This window comes from Lampetra fluviatilis, chromosome 69 (genome assembly GCF_964198595.1).
Source record: "Lampetra fluviatilis chromosome 69, kcLamFluv1.1, whole genome shotgun sequence".
In the NCBI taxonomy this organism is placed as follows: Eukaryota; Metazoa; Chordata; class Hyperoartia; order Petromyzontiformes; family Petromyzontidae; genus Lampetra; species Lampetra fluviatilis.
The window spans coordinates 1790220-1814724 of NC_136343.1; the positions used below are offsets into that span (position 1 = coordinate 1790220).

Consider the following 24505-nt stretch of genomic DNA (forward strand, 5'->3'; position numbering starts at 1 on the left):
CTCCTGAATGAGAGTTCGCATCCACTGGGCTTGAAAACACAGCTCCACTCATGGATTCGCATCGCAGCTCTAGTGGCTGCCATTTGGAAGGCCATCTCTTATTTTCTCAGTTAAATTAATTATCTCTCCTGTTCTATAACAGATTCCCATTACGTTTGTTTCATTGTGAATATAAACAAAATGTTATTGGAATTGCACTTTTTAAATAAACCCTATAACAACAGCAACAACAATGTACATGGTATTCATGGTTATCATCAGTCATGATCTATCTACTGATGGATGAAATCCTCCCCAAGCCATTACCACATCTGATGATGCAGCAAAACAACAATCCACCAGCGCCTGCTCACGAGCCAATGTCATCTCTGCTTCCTACTTTGTGGACCTCCTCTTGGATGCGCTACCTTCATTGTTCATATTATGGAAGTTAAAATAAATACGAGGTCTCATACGCGTATTAATGATATCATTGTGTATTGACCACCCCTTCTGCAAGACCTGCCACGTGGGCATTGACGATATAAATTACGAGGACTCAGAAATTCTCAACACAGATTAATATTAACCGGTCTCACTCTGAAGTATTTGCCCAGTAAATCAGTGTTGGTCCTCATAGGGGTAGCGAGATGTTAGCTACCTTGCCTGGTATACCGATGGTCGGGGATTTGATCCCAGCCCTGACGTCCTTATATATTTATAGTTTTCGTGTCTCTTTCCATCGTTTCATGGATTTTTCTCCGAGTCCTCAAAAATTTCCTTCCACATTTGGAAACGTGCTTTTAGAGTATCGGGCTGCTATAAATTTCCACGAGATGAACCACTTCGTTGAGCTATCATTTGTGGCCAGGTCGCTTCTGAAAAATAGCTCTTTCGCTCCCTGGGCCTTACAAGGAGAAATTTAATTAGTGGTTTATAGCTGACTATCAACCGGTTTCACTCTGAAATATTTGCCCCGTAAGTGAGTGTTGGTGATCATGGGGTCATAAGCCAATACTTTGGGGTTTATATTCCACCCACGGTGTTGCAGTGGAAACTCCACTGATCACGAGAGATTGGATGTCGAGTCACAGTAATTTTGTCTCTCTCTCTCTCACAGGGGCACGTGGAGGAGATGCGCAGGTAAAAGACGACTTTCACTCACGACTCGACACACGACAACATGATACTGAGTGTGGGGTGCGGACAGTGAGACATTGGTTGTGTGAGGGGATGCTGTGTGTGATGATGCTGTGTGTGGTGATGATGCTGTGTGGTGATTATGCTGTGTGATGAGGCTGTGTGTGGTGAAGCTGTGAGTGATGATGCTGTGTGGTGAAGCTGTGAGTGATGATGCTGTGTGGTGAAGCTGTGAGTGATGATGCTGTGAGTGATGATGCTGTGTGGTGAAGCTGTGTGTGGTGATGCTGTGTGGTGATGATGCTGTGTGGTAATGCTGTGTGGTGATTATACTGTGTAATGATGCTGTGTGTGGTAATGCTGTGTGGTAATGCTGTGTGATTATGCTATGTGTGGTGATGTGTGTTGATACTGTGTGGTGATGCTGTGTGTGCTAATAGTAATTCTGTGTGGTGATGCTGTAAATGTGAAATGAGTGATGATGCTTTGATTGATTAGTGCCTGTGTGATGGCGTTGTGATGCTCCTTTGAGTGAAGATGCTCTGTGTAAGACAGTAGCCGTGTCTGCTCTGCTTTCACAGGGCAGGGAGGGCTACAGCAGCTCCACCCTCAGCTCCCAGCCAAGAGGACTTTGCCTCATTTAAAGTTCTGAAGACACCTGCAGTCAAACTCCTGTGTGAGTTCTTCAGTGTGAATCATGGGTGATGGGGCCATCTTGACAAAAAAATTATCCCTGTGTGTGCACGAGGTCGACTCAACCTCAAATAATTACCTGATATTTTATAGACATCACCACTAGGGGGACAAAGGCGGCCAGCCGTAGTGCAGGCCACCCACCCCCTCGTGTGTCGTGAAAGCTTTCAACGGTGATGATTTTCCCCAACAGTCTGTAAAGGCTACACGGGTGATATTTGTCTTTGTTTTTTCCTGGAACTTAAGGAGACATAGGTGGTCGGGCGTGGTGCTGCCTACCCACCTCGTATGGCTTGCCAGCATTCATAGACACACACGAACAGCACTTGCCCCAATAGTCTGTGAAGGCCTCACAGGGGATCTTAGTATTTGTTCACATCCCATTTCAGGACCATACTGAACAGAGCCAATGTGGCGTTCTTGGGAAAATAATCAACATTACGAGTCAGAGGTAATTGTGATGTTGAGATGGAGTGTGTGCCTGTGAATGTGTATGCATGTGGGGGGGCGGGGGGGGAGCGGTGGTATAGTGGTTAGCACACTGCACTACGAACCCAGTTACCTGGGTTTGATTACCCGCCATGGCTAACATCAGTGGCAGGTGATATCTGATCCAGTCCAGGGCCTCTGCTAGGCAGTTTCAACCTCAAATGAGTTCCTGATGCTGGTGTTGTATATGCCGGGTCTTTAAAAATTAATAAAATAAGAATACAAATTTCATGAAAATTTTTAAAAATGCATAATTAGACGAAATTATGCTAATGTATGCTATTATGCATATAATTTATGCCAATTAGGGAGATACTCTTATTAAGTTATGCGAATGTATGTGATTACGCTTATATGCTGTTATTATAATTGGGCTTAGCTTCGTTGGCTAGGGTCGTATTATCAATCGGGATAATACAATGAATTGTATGAAGTTATGCAAGTGTGATGTAATTATGCTAAATTCAGCTCGGCTTCGTTGTCTAGGGTTGTATTATCAAACGGGATAATACAATTATTCTCGCTTTAACATTTACTGATTAAGTCTTAGTGTGTTAATGTCAGGTCTCCAAATTCAAATCTCACCACAGGATACGGTTCTTATAATTGAGATGCATGAACTTAGGAAGGCACCACTCAGACACTTCTGTGTTAAGCAACTTTAATTCTAAACAAAAACATACACTCTAATATGCGAACTCTTATGCTTTGAATTGTTCACACAGTACTCCTGGAGATGTTCTCCTCATTGATCCGTACATTTAACCCTCAATGATCACGTTGTCAAACTGGGTAATCAGAACAATCGATTAATTCCTCGGAGTAACGCGAGCATATACGGTGATAGGAAAAAAGTCCTTAAACATGCATGCGACGATATTCATACGAACGGCAATAAAGAAACATATCCTAAAGGCAAAGTATGCGTCAATGAATTCATCGGTAAGATTATGCATTTAACGAATTGTCTTGGAACAATGGTGTGCGGCAGTGTGCATGCTTAAGCAGATGCTTATCAATTGGCTAATGCTTCATTAAATTCGCTGGCAAGATTCTGTGATCAAAAGAAAGATTTTATACAATATTCTCCCTGCGATTGTATAGGTTCGTAACGTAGGTTTCTAAACGTTTAGTTTTCATCGATGAATTCACTGGTAAAATTTTATGTAATAAAAGATAAAAATAACGACTAAAATACTTCTAAACGACCGTATACACGTGACTCAATGGGCAGAAATGTTCTTCGTTATCACTAATAGTTGACGCATCCTTATCATTAGTCTTCTTTCGATTTAAAGCGTTCGTGACTGCAGAGATTCATCTTGGTTCTTTCGGTAAAGTCACGTAAAATGGAAATAAAAAAATAAAAAAAATAAAACATAATAAAATAATTCTCACGTTTCGGCCACAACGCAAGCAGCCGTCCTCAGGTGGAGAACAGGTCTGTCGAGAAGACAGAGTCTGAATGACACGCCCCAGGCTTGGAGCGACTATTTATGAATCCCTGCAGTCACGAAAGCTTCAAATCAAAATTTAATCGCCACTACGGGGTGGGATTCGACAAAACTTTAAGATCTTTCAACAAGCTCCGGGATAAGAAGGCGCAGCTAATCGAGTCTCTCACCTTTCTGAAGGGATGCCGCGACTCTAAGATAATACCAATCGCATTTACACTAACCTCTGCTGCTGTAACTTCTTCTAATGCTAAACGAATTCTGTCTAGAACTAGCTTAGCTCTTATCTCATAAAAAATCTGACTTACGCGCACCGAACTAGATCAGTTAGACAAGACACTCTACAAATCACACTTATCTTTGAGTGCAACAATGTCCACATCAGATTGGGAACATGTAGACAACATGACTGCCTCTTCAGCTGTCGCTATGTCGACCAAATGTAAGGACAACTTGATTTCCAAATTCAACCGCCTCTCAAAGAAGAGACCGGACCCACACACTGAAAAGCTAGACGTTAACAAAGTCGTAATTAATCGCAGTAACAGGTCTATATCTGATGGTCTGAAATCCGTTTTAGCTAAAGGACTAAACTTTGCAGTCACACCTAGACACATACCAGTTAATGATATCATTGCCCGAGTAGATGTGGTTCTCAAGGGCCTAAGTCACATCGCTGCAGACGTAGCAAGATCTAAAATCTCTGCAACCCTCTAAAACGCTAAGATGCCAGCTAGCAACATCAGCAAAGATGAGCGTTTTGAATTAGCTCAATTAAAAAAGAGGGATGACATTGTCATCCTTTCAGCCGACAAAGGTAATGCCACTGTCATCATGGACAAAATAGAATACAACAACAAAATTCAAGAACTACTCAACGATGGCAGCTATACAAAAATAAAAAATAAACCCGTAAAAACAAAGTTTTTCACTATAAATCCTTTATATGCGTGGCATCGGGGCGGCTAGAGTCCTCTCGTCCTCTGGCTTGAGATGGCTGCCACCTATGGGTCAGATGATAGCCTGCCAGCATTAAGCAATTGGTAAATAAATATAATTTTTTCCCCCTAAACAGTGTAAAATTTGGAAAAAAAAATTCACGAAAATTAATTGTCATGCACAACGAGTCTGTGTGCAAAATGTCAGCTCGATTGGATCACGGGAAGTGGGTTAAAAAACGACCGAAAGATTTGCACGGTCGTAAGCAAGCAAGCACGCAAGCACGCAAGCAAGCAAGTGAACTTAATATAACGGATTTAAAAAGAGACCCCACCAACAGCCACGTCATTAAAACCAACAAAATCTTTTCTGATTCAACCGCATTAATTGATCAAACTAAACAGTTCTCGTTGAAACCTTTTGCAGCCAGGCCACCAAGAATATATGGCTTGCCAAAGATACATAAAGAAGATACACCTCTTCATCCCATTGTCTCTACTATCAACTCCCCCACCTACAAACTGGCTCGTTTTTTGTCTGAAATCCTGCGTCCTTTCACTGGAAAAACCACCTCTGCGGTACTAAACTCTACTGACCTGGTAACGACAATCAAGGGGATTTCCCTGTCCCCAGACGACCTGCTTGTCAGTTTTGATGTGGTTTCCTTATTCACCAAAGTTCCTGTACCTGACACCATCGCAATCATTGAAGACTTGGTTCATCAAGGACTGAATACTGGGGTACCCCCCCTGGTGAGCCACTGCTTAACCAATGCATACTTCACCTGGAATGGAACTTTCTACAAACAAACTGAGGGCACCCCAATGGGCTCCCCCCTATCTCCGGTTGTAGCCAACGTTTTCACCCCACCAACAGCCACGTCATTAAAACCAACAAAATCTTTTCTGATTCAACCGCATTAATTGATCAAACTAAACAGTTCTCGTTGAAACCTTTTGCAGCCAGGCCACCAAGAATATATGGCTTGCCAAAGATACATAAAGAAGATACACCTCTTCATCCCATTGTCTCTACTATCAACTCCCCCACCTACAAACTGGCTCGTTTTTTGTCTGAAATCCTGCGTCCTTTCACTGGAAAAACCACCTCTGCGGTACTAAACTCTACTGACCTGGTAACGACAATCAAGGGGATTTCCCTGTCCCCAGACGACCTGCTTGTCAGTTTTGATGTGGTTTCCTTATTCACCAAAGTTCCTGTACCTGACACCATCGCAATCATTGAAGACTTGGTTCATCAAGGACTGAATACTGGGGTACCCCCCCTGGTGAGCCACTGCTTAACCAATGCATACTTCACCTGGAATGGAACTTTCTACAAACAAACTGAGGGCACCCCAATGGGCTCCCCCCTATCTCCGGTTGTAGCCAACGTTTTCATGGAGAAATTTGAGACTGACGCCATCCAGACTGCCATTCTACGCCCGACCTTATGGAAGAGGTACGTAGATGACACTTTTGTCATCTGGCCACATGGCTGGCCTGCTCTAAACCAATTCCTTGACCACATCAATTCCATACACCCAGCCATCAGATTCACCATGGAAGTCGAAAAAGATGGCAAGCTACCCTCTTTGGATGTCCTAATTAAAAGGAGACCTGATGGTTCAATGAGCCACTTTGTCTACAGGAAAGCCACCCATACGGATGCTTACCTAAAACCAGATTCCCACCACCATCCATTCCAAAATAATTCCCTCATCAAGACTCTATACCATAGAGCCCAATGCATCTCCGACCAGGAACACATTGCCAGTGAACTCAAACACGTACGCCAAGCTCTTAAGGCTAATGGTTACTCCGACTACACAATCTGCAAAGCCATCACTCCAACCATCAAGAAGGATCCTGTTGAGGAGCCTTTCAAAACCATCACCTTAGCCTACATTGCTGAGGTCACAAAAAAGATCTCCAAAATCCTGATAGAACACAAGATCCAGGTCCGATTCAACACAGTACATAAAATCCGTGATCTGGTCCCGTCTGTAAAAGATGTGGTTCCTGGCGTCTACAAACTAAGTTGCCTCTGTGGTAGCAGTTACATTGGAGAAACCAAACGACATGTCTCGGACCGCATTCTGAACATAAAGCAGACTTGAAACACGGTAGGACAAACACCTCAGTCATGGCAGATCACTGTTACAATTCAGTGGGCTCACATGATATTGACTTGTCCAAGACAGGTTATCTGCAAGCCATCTGGCTACCATGAGAGATTCGTTCATGAGGCGATCCACATATACAAACACAGAGACAATTTCAACCGAGAAGATGGATTCTGGCTCAGCAATCATTGGAAGGACGTAATAAACCATTTCGGATCTTAACTGATTGTGTTCACGTTTACGGTGACTTTCAGACCGCAATCCACTCACTGGCATTGACTATATATCTTGTATTCTCCGCAGGGAATGGATTCTTTGCTCCGCTGCAAGTCTTCTCACCCTACTCTCCCATTGACATATTTCGTTGCCTCCTCTTAGTGTATAGCGGATTGTATAATAATAAATAGTATAACATTTTAATGCTTAATACAATGTACAACGTAATATATAGTATCGTAATTGTATAGTGAATATACAGCAGTGTGATATACATTAGGGTGGGTAGAATAATACATAGTGAAAGTATAGGGTGGTGTATAGCAATACAGTATATCATTTAATGTTGGGTTTGTCTATGGCAGTATATATTTCGGTGTCGACTCGTATGATGTAAGAGAATAAAGTTAAGCTGGAAGCATATTATATTTTTTGCGACATAGAATTGTAATGTATTACTTACTGTTAGTAGCTCAGCTTATTAGAGAGTATATTTAGTATACTGATGATACTGTGTAGTTTATACTTTAGTTGTTTACGTGGTGGTTTAGCTACTGCAGCTATATACTATTAACATTCCTTCCCTTTGTTAATGCTACCCCTATCCCCTCCCTTTGATGCTGCTAATCCTGCATAATGCATGGGCATAATGACTTTAAACTCCTCGCCAAACCTCCGACACATTTCACAAGTAGTACTAATCGCATATCTGCACTTCCCATAAATATGCTAAATTCATCTTGATATGCAAATTCTTCTGTCAAGGCGCTCTTCGCCCCTCCATCCCAGCTTAAATAGTCGCTCCAAGCCTGGGGCGTGTCATTCAGACTCTGTCTTCTCGACAGACCTGTTCTCCACCTGAGGATGGCTGCTTGCGTTGTGGCCGAAACGTCGTGAGAATTATTTTATTATGTTTTATTTGTATTATTTTATTATTTCCATTCTACGTGACTTTACCGAAAGAACCAAGAAGATTAGTCTTCTTGTTATTAGTCCCGATATGTGTGTGTGTTTGTGGTTTTGTCTCCTGGATTAATTATTTGCGTTAAGCAGACGTCGAGGTTGGGCATTCCTTGTGTAATAAAAGACTGGACCACGATGTCTGGCTCAGTGTCCTTTATTATTCGGTTCGTGCTGTACACCCACACGGCTGTCTTTACTCTGTAGCTTCTCCACGGTGCTGACTCCAATGTCGGCCCGATCCACAACAGCAGCTCCGCTGCTGTTTCTCTCACACAGCCCCCCTTGGCTGTACTCGCTGCTGCTCTTCTCCCTCCGCAGCACTGACAGCTTCTTGCTCTCTCTCTCTCTCTCCGCAGCTCCTCCTGGCAGCCACACCGCTGCCTCTAACAAGCAGCCCTCTCTTTCTCTCTCCCCGCAGCTCCTCCTGGCAGCCACACCGCTGCCTCTAACACGCAGCCCTCCTGGCTGTCTCCTCTGCAGCTGCACACCACTCCGCAGCTTCCTCTTATCTTCGGGGTTGGCTCCCGATGGCCGTCGGCGCCCCCCCCCTCTCCACACTCGCCCGCGTGGCCTCACTCTTTTCCGCTCACACCCCGACTGCCTTCCCCTTCCGGTTTACCCGCTTAAGGCCCCGAACCTTCCCCCCACGTCACATGACTCCACCCCCCGTGACGTCACATCCGGAAGGTCGCTTACGCCCGCATTACACCACCCTCCCCCGTAGAAAAATCCCAGCCGACCTCGGCTGACCAATAGCAAATCGTAATGCGGCGAACCGAGCTTCCCCCCCTAAAGGACACTAAGCATACAATGTAACGGCAAGAACAACAACAACAACGCAATTAACATCAACGAACGTACAAAAAGCATGCAATAAATACAACTGTAAGAAGAAAATAACAAGACAACAACAATCAACGAAACGTAAGCGATTTGGAACGTGTGCGGGTCGCCGGCCCGTCCCGGACGGTCGGCGGCCCACTCGCAGAACGGGAACGCGATGAAAGTCGAGGAATGACAGGGGGTAATCCCCCTGTCGCAGCTGGAAGTCCACCGCCGTCCCGTGTCTCTAAAGAGTCAGTCTTGGGCTTGTCCTGTGACCGTGCCCGCAGCTGGGTCGGAAGGGCTGCAGGGCTCGAAGGTCCCGCAGACCTGGCAGGCGTCCTCCGAGCAGGGCCCCTCGTCCCCCGCAATGTCACGGCCGGCCTGTCTGGAACAGGTACGACAGGCGCTCGAGCAAGATCAATGGACGCAGGCAGGGGAGAGTCAGCAGCAACAGACCCCGGCAAGGCAACATTGGGGGATGACGCATCATGTAAGGGAGCAACATATGGTTTCAAGCGCGACGTATGCACAACCCAGCGACGAGACCCAATCTGGACGCGTGCTGACTGTGGGTTGGGAACCGCAATGAGGCGTACGGGACCATGCCAGGGTTTGTGCAATTTCGGCGAGGTCCCCGGACGTACCTGTGGACAATGAAGCCAGGCTAGGTCCCCAACCTTCCAAGGGCACTCCCCCTCAGACCGTCGCGCATATCGCTCGTTCCGGGCCTGGGCTTTGGCCGTAGCCACGCGGGCATTCTCCCGCGCCTCCGTGACTCGGCGAACCGTGTCCTGAATGTATTCAGGAAGTAGTTTCCGAGGTCCCTTCACCCCAGTTCCCAATTGCACATCCACCGGCGGCACGTTTTCCCGACCATACATAAGGTAAAACGGCGAATATCCTGTAGCCGCATGAGGCGTCATCCTGTACGCCGAAAGCACCCCGGGGATGTGCAGATCCCAATCTGATTGTTGTTCACTCACGGTATGGCAAAGCATGGCAGACAATGTCCTGTTCAGCCGTTCAACCATACCATCCGTCTGCGGATGGTATGGGGATGTCCGTACTTTCTTAGTCCCAAGGCCCGCGCACACTTCCGCCAATAATTTAGAAGAGAAATTCCTGCCCTGGTCCGTGAGGAGTCTCTCAGGCGCCCCCTTATCCATAATATACCCAAACAAAAAGGCGTCGGTAATGGCCGCGGCCGACTGATCGGGCAACGGCCAGGCCATCGGCCAACGGGAGAGGTACTCAACCCCTACCAGCAAATATTTATTACCCCTCGCCGATGGTGGAAAAGGTCCCAATATGTCCAGTGCCACCAATTCATTGACTCGAGACACCTGAATCGACTGGAGAGGCGGCACGTAAGGATGTTTCGGCGGCTTACGTTGTGCACACGCAGGGCACGCGCGCACGTGCCCTACGACATCTGTCGCCATGCCGTGCCAAAAATAATGACGTTGCAACGTCAACAAGGTCTTCTGCACCCCTAAATGTAAGAGAGTGTCACAATGGAGGGTTCTAATCAACTCGAACCGCAAGGACGTTGGTACCACCAGGCGCCAACGTTCCTGGAACCCCTCCCGCCACATAAGCAGACCATCTCGGAGAGCGGTTTGCGGCCCCACAGCCGTACTCGGACTCCCATTGTCCTTAGCAGACCGCTTCCGCAAGGACACCAATGACTCATCCATCATCTGTTCCCGGATCCAGACAGACCACGGCAGATTCAAAACCCCGTCAGCCGGTCCCGGTTCCATCGGAGTGTCCGACTTCTCGACGGCCAACGTGAGCGGCTGAGGGGGGTTTGGAATCGGCGAACACCTATGCGTCCCCGACTCACATTTACAAGGGGCGCGCCGCGGTAATCTGGAAAGTGCGTCAGCGTTCGCATGGCGCACTCCCTTCCGATGCTGAATTTGGAAGGAAAATTCCTGTAGCGTGTCCAACCAACGTGCCAACTGTCCGGATGGCTGGTCAATTTTAAGGGCATATTGCAAGGCCGCATGATCCGTACGCACAATAAAAGAACGACCGTAGAGGTATGGTCGAAATTGCCGTAGGAAGAAAACAACCGCCAATAGTTCTCTGCGAGTGACACAGTAGCAGGTTTCCGCAGGAGACAAGACTCGGCTACCATACGCCACGACACGCTCTACACCCCCTTTAGACTGTGATAACACCGCCCCAATACCTGTGTCACTCGCGTCCGTATCAAGAATGAATGGGTGATCGAAATCGGGATAATCCAATGTTGGGGCCGTGGCCAATAGATCACGCAGACTCCGAAAGGCCGCCTCTTCCGGCTGTCCCCAAACAAACTTCCGTCCTTTACCCGTAAGGAGATGCAAAGGCCTCGCAATCGTCGCAAAACCCGGCACGAATCTTCGGTAATACGAGGCAAATCCCAAAAACCGCCGAACATCCCCCACGGTGGCCGGAGTCGGCCAATCCCGGACGCACGCCGTCTTTTCCGGATCCGTGGACACTCCCTCAGCGCTCACAATGTGCCCCAAATAGCGGACGGACCGTTGCAGTAGGTGACATTTCTTTGGTTTGAATTTCAATTTGGCAGAACGCATCCTCGTGAACACTGTCTCCAGCCGCGTCAAATGTTCATCGAATGTGCGGCTGAAGACAATGATATCGTCCAAATATATAAGACATGTCTCCCACTGCAACCCCGTCAAAACGAGCTCCATCAATCTTTGAAATGTAGCAGGGGCCGCATTCAATCCCATCGGGAGACAGTTGAATTGAAATAACCCCTGCGGCGTACGGAATGCGGTTTTCTCCCGTGAGGACTCGTCAAGGGGAAGCTGCCAAAATCCCGAAGAGAGGTCCAGTGTGGAAAAGAACTTAGCCCCCGACAATGCGTCGAGGGAGTCATCCATACGCGGCAGGGGGTACGCATCTGCCACCGATATCTTATTCAATTTGCGGAAATCAACACAAAATCGCAATTTGCCATCCTTCTTCTTAACCAAGACGACTGGAGCGCCCCATGGGCTGTTAGATGGCGATATAATGTCCGCAGCCAACATGTCTTCCACTGCCCCCCGTACGTGTTCTCGCTCCGCAGGACTCATCCGATGCGAATTTAATCGAATAGGGGCAGCATCGCCCGTCTCAATGTGATGGTAAAGCAAGGAAGTGCGGCCCAAATCCAAATCATCGGAGCTGAACACATCGGAATATGTCAACAACAATTTACGCAGCGCACCACGTTGCTCCATGGACAGGGAAGAATTTTCGTCACATAAATGAGCAACCCAACGATCATCCGAACTCCTTGGCTCGGAAACCCCAGCAACAACTCCCCGGCTATGTGGACAATCATGGGTCGCAAACGCCGTAGTGGCATGTGCCACAACCGTACCGGCCGGGACACGGACGTTTTCTCCCCCCGCATTAAGCACCTGTAAAAACGGTAATTGATCCGGCCGGACGATGGTCTGTGCCCCCACTAACGCCAACCCGGTTGTTATCGTGGCGGACGGTGACAACAAGACCCCTACTGCTCCTAGCCGATCAGGCAGGGGCTTCCGATACCGCAAGGGTATAAGCATCTGTGTACCAGGTGGGATGTCCACAGATGCGACGGACAGCGCCTGCACTTGTACGGCCGAAGCAGGTCGCCCCCAGGGCGACGGCAGAAACGAGATTTGACGGCCCCCCGGCAGTTCAATACAATTCTCATTGATTTTGATCAAAATGGGCATCCTAGCCAAAAAATCGGTGCCTAACAAACAAGGAACCGCCAAAGATCTCGATATCAACACAACACCCGAGGCCGACACATCCCCAATAGATATCTTAGCATCCACCTGACCCACGATACCCATGCTACCCCCGTTCGCAGCGACGCACGACCCATAAACCGGACGCACAGCCCCCGACGGAATGCCCAACAGATGGAAAATGACATCCGATATAATAGTCGCAGACGCCCCCGAGTCGACCAAAATGCGCACGTCCACACCTTGTATGGACCCCGGTACAGTGGACGAACCCGTAGCGGCCGCGACAACTCTCCGTGCCAATTTGCGCCACTGCGTAACTGAATGACAAGGCCCCGTCGATGGCCTTTCTTTAACAACAACAATAGGATCGCGCAACACAGGTGGTGGGTGAGGTGGAAAGCCTTGCCGAGTGTCTGGTGCGTGCCGACATGCCTGTTTCGGAGGATCTTTAGCCGACTTGACCGGTGCCGAGGCCTCCTGCTGCGGCGGAGCCGGGAAGCGGGCCCAGCAGTCTCTGGCGTAGTGGCCCCTACGCCCGCAGCGGAAACATTCGGCCTCGTTGCGCCGAAGCGCAGGCCTCGCCTCCTGACGGCCCCGTTCTGGTAGCACCGCGCGCGGTCTCGGCCCGCCGCGTCCCGTCCATGGAGCGGAGGCGGCCGTCAGTTGTTGAGGGCCCCGGTCATCCGGAACATAGACGGCCTGCGCAGGGTTCCACCCCAGCGCATCCCCTACTTTGACGGGCCCCCCCGTCCACGCCGTCACTTGTTTCCAGCGACGGAGGTTGAATTGCGCATCGAGACACTTAGCAGCCGTCCGGGAAGTTAGCTTCTCATGCCCACACACAGGCATGGGGATCCCTAGATCCCGAGACAGCTCCAACATTTTCCCTAATATGAGAGGCTCGAGCAGGTCCTGTGGCGTCTCAGGATAAGCTGCCATGGCCAGCTCCAGCACCGCACCCCTGAACGCCACGGGCGACTCCTCTGGTGCTCGTTGTCGTTGAGCGAATCGCCGATGCGCATCATCTGGTGGCTCATAAGCATCGGCCATTTCTTGAAAAACACCACATAAAGTTGCCTTCTTATCGGTCGTTATGGAACGGAAGAATCGGACAGATTCGTCGTCCAGGAGAGTCGGCAACACCTCCAAAGCCTCCGCATCGGTCCATCTTGCTGTGCGTACCGCCGCCAAGAAGCGGCAGGCGAACGCGCTCCAGTCCCCACCGACGGAAAATTCTTTAACCGTTGTAAGGTGGCGACTCCGACTCCTCTTCCCGCCGTCTTCCAATGGTGGTGGTTGTGATGGCAAATTCAAAATGGCGTCGGCCCGCGGCGTGGCCCAGATGGCGGTTTGGCGCCACGGAGCGCGCAAAATGGCGGCCTCTTGCCGCGTGGGCAATGGCGGCGGCAGGACAGGCAACGTGGCGGCCCGCGGAGCACCACTTGCATCATCCATCGTCCCTGGCGCGACGAGATGGCATAGATGCGCCAGGACGTCCTTAAGTGCCTCCAGTTGTACCGCCATCGCTTGCCATCGTTGATCCGCGTCTGATGATGTCGACGGACCCGCCACCGCGCCAACATCCTCCACTCCCGTTCCCGTGGTCGCCTCAGCCGGGCTCTCCTCCACCACCCCAACAGGATCCGTGGTTGGAGGTAGTTCGTCGTCGTCGGACGAAGAAGCCGATGCAGGCGCCGGATTAACTTTCTTCCTCACTTGTTTCGACATGCCGTTGCACTTCCGACACCAGTGTAATAAAAGACTGGACCACGATGTCTGGCTCAGTGTCCTTTATTATTCGGTTCGTGCTGTACACCCACACGGCTGTCTTTACTCTGTAGCTTCTCCACGGTGCTGACTCCAATGTCGGCCCGATCCACAACAGCAGCTCCGCTGCTGTTTCTCTCACACAGCCCCCCTTGGCTGTACTCGCTGCTGCTCTTCTCCCTCCGCAGCACTGACAGCTTCTTGCTCTCTCTCTCTCTCTCCGCAGCTCCTCCTGGCAGCCACACCGCTGCCTCTAACAAGCAGCCCTCTCTCTCTCTCTCCCCGCAGCTCCTCCTGGCAGCCACACCGCTGCCTCTAACACGCAGCCCTCCTGGCTGTCTCCTCTGCAGCTGCACACCACTCCGCAGCTTCCTCTTATCTTCGGGGTTGGCTCCCGATGGCCGTCGGCGCCCCCCCCCCTCTCCACACTCGCCCGCGTGGCCTCACTCTTTTCCGCTCACACCCCGACTGCCTTCCCCTTCCGGTTTACCCGCTTAAGGCCCCGAACCTTCCCCCCACGTCACATGACTCCACCCCCCGTGACGTCACATCCAGAAGGTCGCTTACGCCCGCATTACACTTGTACCAAAATTTAGTTTGTTCCCTGCGGAGCAGTGAGCGTGTGAGGGTGGGCGTGTCATACAAACGGCTTCGTTGCTCCCTCTCGCTCGGGGCGTGTTTGCTGGCAGCTGCCGGCTCCTTTTACTGCTGGATGAGCTGCGTCGGCACGATGCTTGTCCTTGAAGATGCTCGATCGCTCTTGCCGCTCGTCCGCTGGCAGCTACAGACACCTTCCACTGCTGGATGAGCTGGTTGCACGCGCTCTCTCCTGCCCCGTGCTCTCTGGCGATGAACGATGCGCTCGCAGTTCGTTCGCTGGTGGCTGACACCCTTGTTCGATGGAGCTGGTTGCACGCGCTCTCTCTTGCCCCGTGATCTCTCCTGCCCCGTGCTCTTTGGCGATGCACCAGCTCGTTTGCTGGTCGCCGTTCCTCACTCCTGTCTTGGTTCCCAGCTGGTGCTGGTTGGTGTGTGTGTGGGTTGAACCCACGGCGCTCTCGCCGGCGCTCTCCTATTCCTCATGGGCGGCTGGTCAGGCTCTTTCTCCTGCTGGATGAGCTGAGTCGGCACAACGCTTGTCGCTTGTCCGCTGGCAGCTGACACTCTTTGCTCGGTGGCGCTCGGTGGCGCTGCTGCGTGCTCTCCTGCTCTGTGCTCTCTGGCAGCGCACGATTGCGCGTGCAGCTGGTTCTCTGCGATGCTGGCTTGGACGATGCTTGGCTCTTTCCGCCCTTTCTCGAGTTTGATTGCTTGACGTTGCTCGTCAGTTCAACTCGAGCTGCAGCTGCTCGTGGGAGCTGGGACTCACTCTCAAAAACTTGTAAATTGTATTCGCACCTTCTTAAGCAACTGTGAAAGCTTAGTACAATACAACTTATCGCAATCCTTGACTTTGCAAGCGACTCAGAACATCAGGATAAATGTAGAATAAAACTTTCAGCGATACTCTGTCGGTCCATGCCGAACTCAGCTCTTAACAACACACCGTCCCTTCTCTCTGCGAGACACGACACCCATGGTTGATCTCGAGGCCATGCCCCGGAGTCTGCTCGCTGGTCGTAGCTCTTATGTCCCTTGCAGTAACATCAATGTATGGGTAGTGTCTCTGTTTTTACGTGAAAATCTCTCCCCTCTGCTCGCCTTCTCACAAAGGACCGGAACTTCCTTTGATATCGCTCTCAGCCTGTGACAACAGCTGTACGTGTTTCTGTGTGTGTGTTCTGTTTTATTAAGCAATCTGTTAAGTCTCACCCTGGCCTGGTTCCTGTCCCCCTCCTCAAGCCATATTTTCATCCGTGGAAAAACAGATGCCCCAAATTGCTACCTCGATTTATGATTTTGAAATAAACTCTCTGGAGGGAGGGGGTTCTCCCTGTGAGTGCCATTCCCCTGCTCCCCCCTCTTCCCTCGCGGGGGTTTTACATTTGTCTCTCTCTTAGTGATTGTATTGCTACCACATGCTTCTGGAAGACAAAGGCGGCTGGGAGGCTCTCTCTCTCTATGAATACATTTTATCTTGGTCCTGTGTGGTTGGCCTATTTCGCCTTTTTTATTCTTCTGGATGACCCTTCGTCTAATACTTCAGCATTATTATTTGGTTTATGTTTATCCAAGATTTGTGATTTAGCATTGTTATCACCACGTATATTCCTAGGGTTTTATTAACCTTCGTTCCCCCGTCTTTATCCCGGGATTTGTCCTGTTTATTCTCGAGTTATTATTATTTGATATCCCGAGGTTGGAGAATTACGTTTTGGCTTAAAAACATCCCTGACTGCCATAATTCATTCTTGGGTGCTTTGGTATGGTCGCATAGATAGAAGAAAACAAAAGGTGAATAACATTAGTATTAAAATAATAAATTAGAAATAATAATCCACTAATGTAGATTGTAGCCTGGTTCTTAATCAGAGTGAGTGTGTGGATCTATGATGTTCACTTATTCTTATCGCAAAGTTTTTGAACTTTTACCGTTGTTAGAAGAAACACACAAAAAAACAGTCGACCAAAAAAAAACGTTGTCTATTTCGTCAGTTCTCGTCCGGGGAGATTTGTGTCCCCCGCTGTTTTGAGTACGTGTGTGTTTTTGAAGCCGTGTCGAGATTTCCAAAGAATCTCATTAGAAATCCCCCCTCCCTCTCTTTTCTTTGTTTTGGGTTTTTTTATTACTTTGTATGGCTTATCTCCGGCTTGGTCGGAGTGAAGGGCAGCTGCTGTGCCTCACCCTTTCATGTCCCATGCTCACCCCGATCAATTATAAAACAAATATTGGAAGAATTATTCTTAATATCAATTTTGGAAAAAGGCCTATATCTACAACACTGGTAATGGTCATAATGATGGTGATAGTGGTCGTGATGAAGATGGTGGTAATGATGCTGATGTTAGTGATAATGTGAGTGATGGGAATGGTGATGGGTTTGGTAATTATGTTAGTCGTGGTGATGGCAGTGACCGTTGTGGTGATGGTAATGATGGTGACATTCGTGATAATATAGGTGGTGATGATTTTGCTGATGGCGCTGATGGTAGTAGCGATGATATTGGTTATGGTGGTCATGGTAGTGATGGTGGTGATCATGGTTTTGATGGTCGTTGTAATGGTTATGATGCTGGTCATGTTGGTGATGAAGATGGTAGTGATAGGGATAGTGGTGACGGTAGTGATGGCGGTGGTGATTGTTTATGATGGTGCTAGTAGTGGTGATGATGGTTGTGATGTTTTTTATTGCGAGTGATGTTGTTGATGTTCAAAGTGTTGATGGTGGTGATGGTAATGTTTATGTTGTTGTCATTGATGATATTGATGGCGAGGATGGTTGGTGATGGTGATGTTTGGGATGTTCTTGTTAATGGTGAAAATGATGGTTGGTGATGGTAATGTTGATGGTGGTAATTGTGGATGATGGTGATGATGGTGTTCTGTAGTGATGTTGTCATCGCTGTTGTCACAGACGGACGCTCACCGACTCTGGACACAAAATCAGCTCATAACTACCTCCAGATCTCCTCGGATCTCAGAACGATGACGCTGACCCGTGTCTCCCAGGATCGCCCTGATCACCCACACCGGTTTGATGGCTGTGTACAAGCCCTGTGCTGTGAGAGCTTCTCGTCGGGCCACCACTACTGGGAGGTGGACGTGGGGGACGCGGAGTGGTGGCGGGTTGGAGTCGCGTACGGGACGATCCCACGGAAAGGAAGTGGTGAAGCACAGCTGCTGGGAGAGAGCGACTCCTCCTGGTGTTTAGAGAAATGGTATAACAGCTTCTCAGTGTTTCATGGTGGAGTGGCGACTGCACTGTCGGTGAGGGGGGCCCCCTCCCCCCGCAGAATCGGGCTTCACCTGCACTGGGAGGGGGGGCTCCTGGCGTTTTACCACGCCGACTCCATGGAGGTGATCCATGAGGTTCGGCAGATATTCTCGCAGCCTCTCTACCCTGGGATGTTGGTGGGATGTTGTAATGATCCATTGAAGATCGTGGATCTGAGTCGTGAATCCTGAGGATGAGGAGAGATAGAACCCCAAGAAACCGATACAGAAACCCACGAAACGGAGAGGGTGAAGTGAGGGCGAGGGGAAGGTGGAATGGAGGGTGAGGTAAGGTGAGGGTGAGGAGAGGGCGAGGAGAGGATGGGAAGGAGGGGGTAGAGGGAGGGGGAGGAGATGCCAGGCTATGGAGAGGGCTTAGGAGGAGAGGGGAGGCCATGGAGAGGGCTTAGGAGGGAAAGTAATGTGGAATGGATGGTGAGGTAAGTTGAGCTTTCGGGGAGGGTGAGGTAAAGTGAGGTTTAGAGGAGGGTGAGGTAAGGGGCCATCCATTTAGTATGTATACATGGAGGGGGGAGGGGGGTTAACTCAAATGCATATGCTTGCATATGGGGGGGTCTATGACAATGTACGTACGTATAGGAAAGGGGAGGGGGGTGTGAAGCCTCGATAATAATTTGTCTACATTTAGCCTTAAAATGAGCCACAGCTCAGTTTATTCAGCTGTCAGAGAAGTAGGACTGTGGGGGAGGTGTCACTTCTAGATTTGAAGTTTTCGTGACTGCAAGGATTCATACTCTTTGTTTTTTTTTCGGTAAAAAATAAATGAAATAAGTGAAAACAACTAAATTAAATCACGACGTTTCGGGCGCAACACAAGCGTCCGTCTCCAGGTGTGGACAACGCAGCGTTAGTACAATGGCTTAAGTGTGTCTAAGAGATGGCTGTGACGAGGCATTATATAGTTGTGGGGAAGGAGGGGGCATGGTGAGTGTGGGGTGTGGGCTGGGAGGTGATGCATGGAGTTCACGAAGTTCAAAATAAAGCTTTGTGATGCAGGGGCGGAAGTAGATAATAAAGCTAAGTTAAGCCGTCCTTTGTTATCCTGCAGGGAGAGTAAATTAGAGTTTAAACTTGCGCGCTCGAAACAACGTGTGGCAAATTTTTCAAGTGATGAAAATAAGCCAATGTTAAATTATTCCATAGACGCCAATGTTATATTATCCCATAGACTACGATGTTAAATTCTCCCAATGACGCCAATATTAAATTCTCCCATGGACTATAATGTTAAATTCTCACTTAGACTCCAATGTTAAATTATCCAATAGACATAGTAGTAGGTTTTTACCCTTTAAACTGGTACAAAACTGACACCTTTATACAAGGCATCATGTTTGCAATAACCGCAACACAAGCAGTCAAAATGCAAACAAAAAGAAACAACTCTGATAATGGTAATGATATGCACTGTCCTTGAAGTTGTTTGGTCCACACCCGAGACAGCTTTCCTTAGAGCCTAGTCTCCATTGGTGTTGGACCAGATGACGCCAAAAGGCGTATAAAGGTGTCAGTTTTGTACCAGTTTAAAGGGTAAAAACTTACTACTATACTTTGCCACTGGTAAAGGAGGTCTCATAGTGTTAATATCCAATAGACGTCAATGTTAAAATTCTCCCATAGACGCCAATGTTAAATTCTCCCATAGACGCCAATGTTAAATTCTCCCATAGACTCCAATGTTAAATTCTCCCAAGCCCGGCTCATTTCCATCACTTGAGAATTTTACCAAGTTAAACTTCAGCTGCCGTGCAGTTTACTGCAAGGCAGCTAGTTTATATTTATTTTCATATTCATATCCATATTCCCAGTCTTTTATTCCCAGCTTTACACACTACCATTTCTATGAAATTTGACTCCAAGCCTGGCTTATTCCTATCACTTGAAAAATTTGCCACACGTTGTTTCGAGCATGCAAGTTTAAACTCTATTTTACCCCCCTGCAGCATAACAAAGGATGGCTTAAATTAGCTTTCTTATCTACTTCTGCCCCTGCATCACAAAGCTTCAGTTTGAACTCCGTGAACTCCATGCGTCACCTCCCAGCACACACCCCGCCCCCACACTCACCATGTCCCAGCCATCTCTTAGACACACTTAAGCGGTTGTACTTTTGCTGCGTTGTCCACACCTGAAGATGGACGCTTGTGTTGCGCCCAAAACGTCGTGATTTAATTTAGTTGGTTTCATTTATTTGATTTATTTTTTACCTACATGACTTTGCCGGGAAAAAAAACAAAGAATATGAATCCTTGCAGTCACGAAAACTTCGAATCTAGAAATAATATCCTCTACGGGGAGGAATTCCACTTATCTGTTAGAGTTTTTAACAAACAACGAGACAAGAAGTTACAGCTTATCGAGACGCTAACCAACCTTCCTCAAGAGATGCACGACAACAAGGTAATACCCATCGCTTTCACACTCACATCTGCTGCTGTGTTTTCGCCGGACACTAAACGGATTATGTTTGAAGCTAGCCTATCACTAATCTCTAAGAGAATAAGATTACTCCGATTTGAACTCGATAATTTAGACAAGATTCTCTTACAATCACATTTAATGTTAATACAAAAAATGTCCCCTTCCAATTGGGACCGTGTTGACAACATGACAGCCTCCTCTGCTGATTCACTGTCAACCAAATGTAAAGCTAACCTGATTGCTAAATTCAACTTCCTAGCATAGAAGAAGCCAGAACCACACATTACAAAGCTAGATGTTAACAAGATCGTTATTAATCAGAGTAACATCCACATCTCTGACAATCTAAAAACGATACTAGCTAAAGGGCTGAATTTCGCAGTTTCCCCTAAACATATCCCAGTAGAGGATATAATCTCCCATGTCGATGTAGCCCTCAAAGGCTTAGGACACATCCAAATGGACGTTGCGAGAGCTGAAATAGCCACTATCCTCAAGAATGCTAAGAAACCCGCTAGCAACATCAGCAACAACGAGCGTTCCGAACTCGCAAATTTGAAAAAGAGGGATGACATAGTCATCCTCTCGGCCGATAAGGGCAATGCCACTGTCATTATGGATAAAAACTCATACAACAACAAAACCCAGGACCTACTCAATGATGGCAGCTCCTCCAAAATCAATAGAGATCCGACTAATAGCCTAACTACTAAAACCAACAAGATCATCACAAGTTCTACTTCCCTAATCGAACCAATCAAAACGGCTCTCCCTGAAACCCTCGGCTGCGAGACCTCCCAGATTTTATGGGCTTCCCAATATCCATAAAGAAGGTACCCCACTATCGCCCATTGTGTCCACGATCAACTCACCTACCTACAAACTGGCCCGTTTTCTGTCGGATACTCTGCTTCCCTTCACTGGCAAGACCACCTCAGCAGTACTTAACTCAACTCACTTGGTCTCTCTAGTCAAGGACATTGTACTGTCTCCTGATGATGTCCTCATCAGCTTTAATGTGGTCTTTCTGTTCACCAAGGTTCCAGTGCCTGACACCATAACAATAATTGAAGACTTAGTCCAACATGGACTGAACCCTGATGTCTCTGCGCTGGTTAGGCACTGCCTCACCAATATGTGCTTCACCTGGAACGGTACCTTCTACAAACAAAATGAGGGCACCCCTATGGGTTCCCTCTTGTCACCAGTGATAGCCAATGTTTTCATGGAGAAATTTGAAACAGACACCATCCAGCGTCTGCGTCCTTACCTGTGGGAGAGATACGTGGATGATACTTTGGTCATTTGGCAACATGGCGTCCTAGCATTGAACCAATTTCTAGACCACATCAACTCCATATACCCATCCATCAAATTCACCATGGAAGTGGAGAAGGATGGCAAGCTACCATTCCTGGATATTCTGTTTGAGAGGAAGCCCAATGGCTCTTTGGGACATTCTGTCTACAGGAAGACCAACCACACAGATTCCTACCTGAAGCCTGATTCCCACCACCATCCGGCAGAAAATAATTTCCTCATCTAAACACGATACCATAGGGCCCACTGCATCTCTGACCAACACCACCTGGCCAGTGAATTGGAACATGTACATCTGGCCCTCAAGATGAACGGATACTCGGACCCTGCTATCCGCCAAGCTGTTTCTAACACTGTGGAGAAACAACCCCCTGAGACTCCGATAAAAATAATTACGTTGCCATACATAGCAGGCGTTACCAAAAAGATTTCCAAAATTCTAAACAAACACAAGATCCAGGTCCGATTCAGTACAGTACACAAGATCCGTGATCTGATCCCATCCGTAAAGGATGTCATTCCTGACTTACAGTACCCTGGTGTCTACAAACCGAGTTGCACCTGTGGTGATTGTTATATCGGGGAAACGAAACGACATATTTCTGACCGCATTCGCGAGCACAAATCAGATTTGAAACATGGCAGGACTAATTCTTCGGCCGTAGCTGGCCACTGTTATAATACTGCTGGTTCTCATGACATTGTGTTCTCCTATACCAAGGTAGTTTAACACGTAGGCTTTCGCGACTAATGTTATTCATAATCCAGCGAAACGTCGTACTCAAATTGTAAATGTTGTGGCTTCAACACACCGGTGGGCTAAAGCAGTGAACTATTTGTCTTTTGTCAACGTGACACATTTTTACTGATTGGCCGTGTTGGGTGGTGGAGGGTTACGACACATTTATAAATAACGCGATCTAAACCCAAAAACGTCGATTACGATACCAAGGTACTCTGCAAGCCTCCTGGATACTACCAAAGAGTTTTCCATGAAGCCATCCAGATATATAAACATAGACGTAACTTCAACCGAGAGGATGGATTCAAATTGAGCAATCATTGGAAGGATGTAATTAACCAAGTTCTTCCATAGACGCCAACGTTAAATTATCCCATAGACGCCAACGTTAATTTCTCCCATAGACTCCAATGTTAAATTATCCCATATGTAGTGGTGGTATTGACGTGCGCCGACTGTGACAGTGATGGATCACGGGGCGGCGCGGGGTGCGGGGTTGGGCACGCGTTGTGGGCGTGGTGTGGACGCGCGCGCCGGGAGTGGGAGATGACGGGGCGGCGCGGCGTGGGTGGTGAGGCACGATGAGATGTGGGAAAAGAGGATCGTAGCCAGCGCCCGGCGATTGGTCGAATAAGTGGGTGCTCGCAGCGACGTCCGCAGGTGGGGTATAAAGGGGGACGCGCGGGAGCACTCGGGGAGAGTTACCCAGTTGAAGACCCGAAGACGGAGCTGAAGACCTAGTGCCCCGAGACCCCTAGTCCCGCCGTCCTTGTGGGGACCGGGGCCCTGTGTGGCTCGGAGGCGAGGCTGTGGGACCCGGGGTCCGACGCCCCCGTGGGTCGGGCTGGGGACCCACAGTCGAGACGGATACCCCGGGCAGGGAGTGTCCCGAGTAGCTCAGTGGCGTTAGTCGCCGAGTAGCTAAGTGGATGTTGGTCATCCGAGTAGCTCAGTGGCGTTAGTCGCCGAGTAGCTAAGTGGGTGTTTGTCACCCGAAGTACTAAGTGGATGTTGGTCATCCGAGTAGCTCAGTGGGCGTTAGTCGCCAAGTAGCTAAGTGGGTGGTTGTCACCCGAGATACTAAGTGGGTGTTTGTCACCCGAGATACTAAGTGGGTGTTTGTCACCCGAGATACAAAGTAGGTGTTAGTCACCTGTGAACGAGTTTGATAAAATAAAGAGTGTGTTACCCGTGAAGTCGTCTCCCGCCGAGTTACTACATTACAACTGGCGTCAGAAGTAAACCTGTCTTCAAGGAGTATGGACACGAGGAAGACTACCCGTACCCACGAGCGAGGTCGGGACGACGACGGCGTACCGGGGACACCGACCTCGGGAGTAGAGGACGAGGAGTTGCCGCCGATGCAGCACTTCGCGGTGATGGCCGACGCTCCGCTTGCCTCCGACACCAGCCTCCAGGACGCGCACGCCCGGTTGGCGGAGTTGCTACTCGCCGCCGCCGCTGTCTTGGCCGACATCTCCGTTCCGGCGAGCGGAAAAACGGCTGCGGGGGTCGTGGAGGAAGCGACGGTGGAGGATTCCCGCCAAAAGGCGCTTCGCGCCAAAAGTCTGGAAGTTGCCGCCGTTTTTGGGGGGCCGCCACCGATTGGCGGGAAAGACGGACGCCACGTGGCCGGACACCTCCGCGCAGCGCAGCCCACGTCATCAGCGCGCGCCGGAGCCCTCCATTTTGCGCCTGACAACCGAGCCGACATTTTACACAACTACAGCGGAGCGCGGGAAAATCTCTCCGACGTCGACGACGATCGGGTCCTCCAGCAAAGATTGCCCG

The 24505-nt window shown here is 48.8% G+C and overlaps 1 protein-coding gene across 1 annotated transcript in view; it reads left to right on the plus strand.

Moving 5' to 3' along the window:
* The window catches only part of LOC144952668 (E3 ubiquitin/ISG15 ligase TRIM25-like), a 43692-nt gene extending 25290 nt beyond the window's left edge, over window positions 1-18402 (plus strand). The window contains exons 4-6 of the mRNA XM_078883142.1: window positions 1100-1122; window positions 1701-1795; window positions 17852-18402. Of these exons, the coding sequence (XP_078739268.1) occupies window positions 1100-1122; window positions 1701-1795; window positions 17852-18402 (669 nt within the window). The remainder of the gene's footprint in view (window positions 1-1099; window positions 1123-1700; window positions 1796-17851) is intronic.
* The last annotated feature ends 6103 nt before the right edge of the window (window positions 18403-24505 follow it).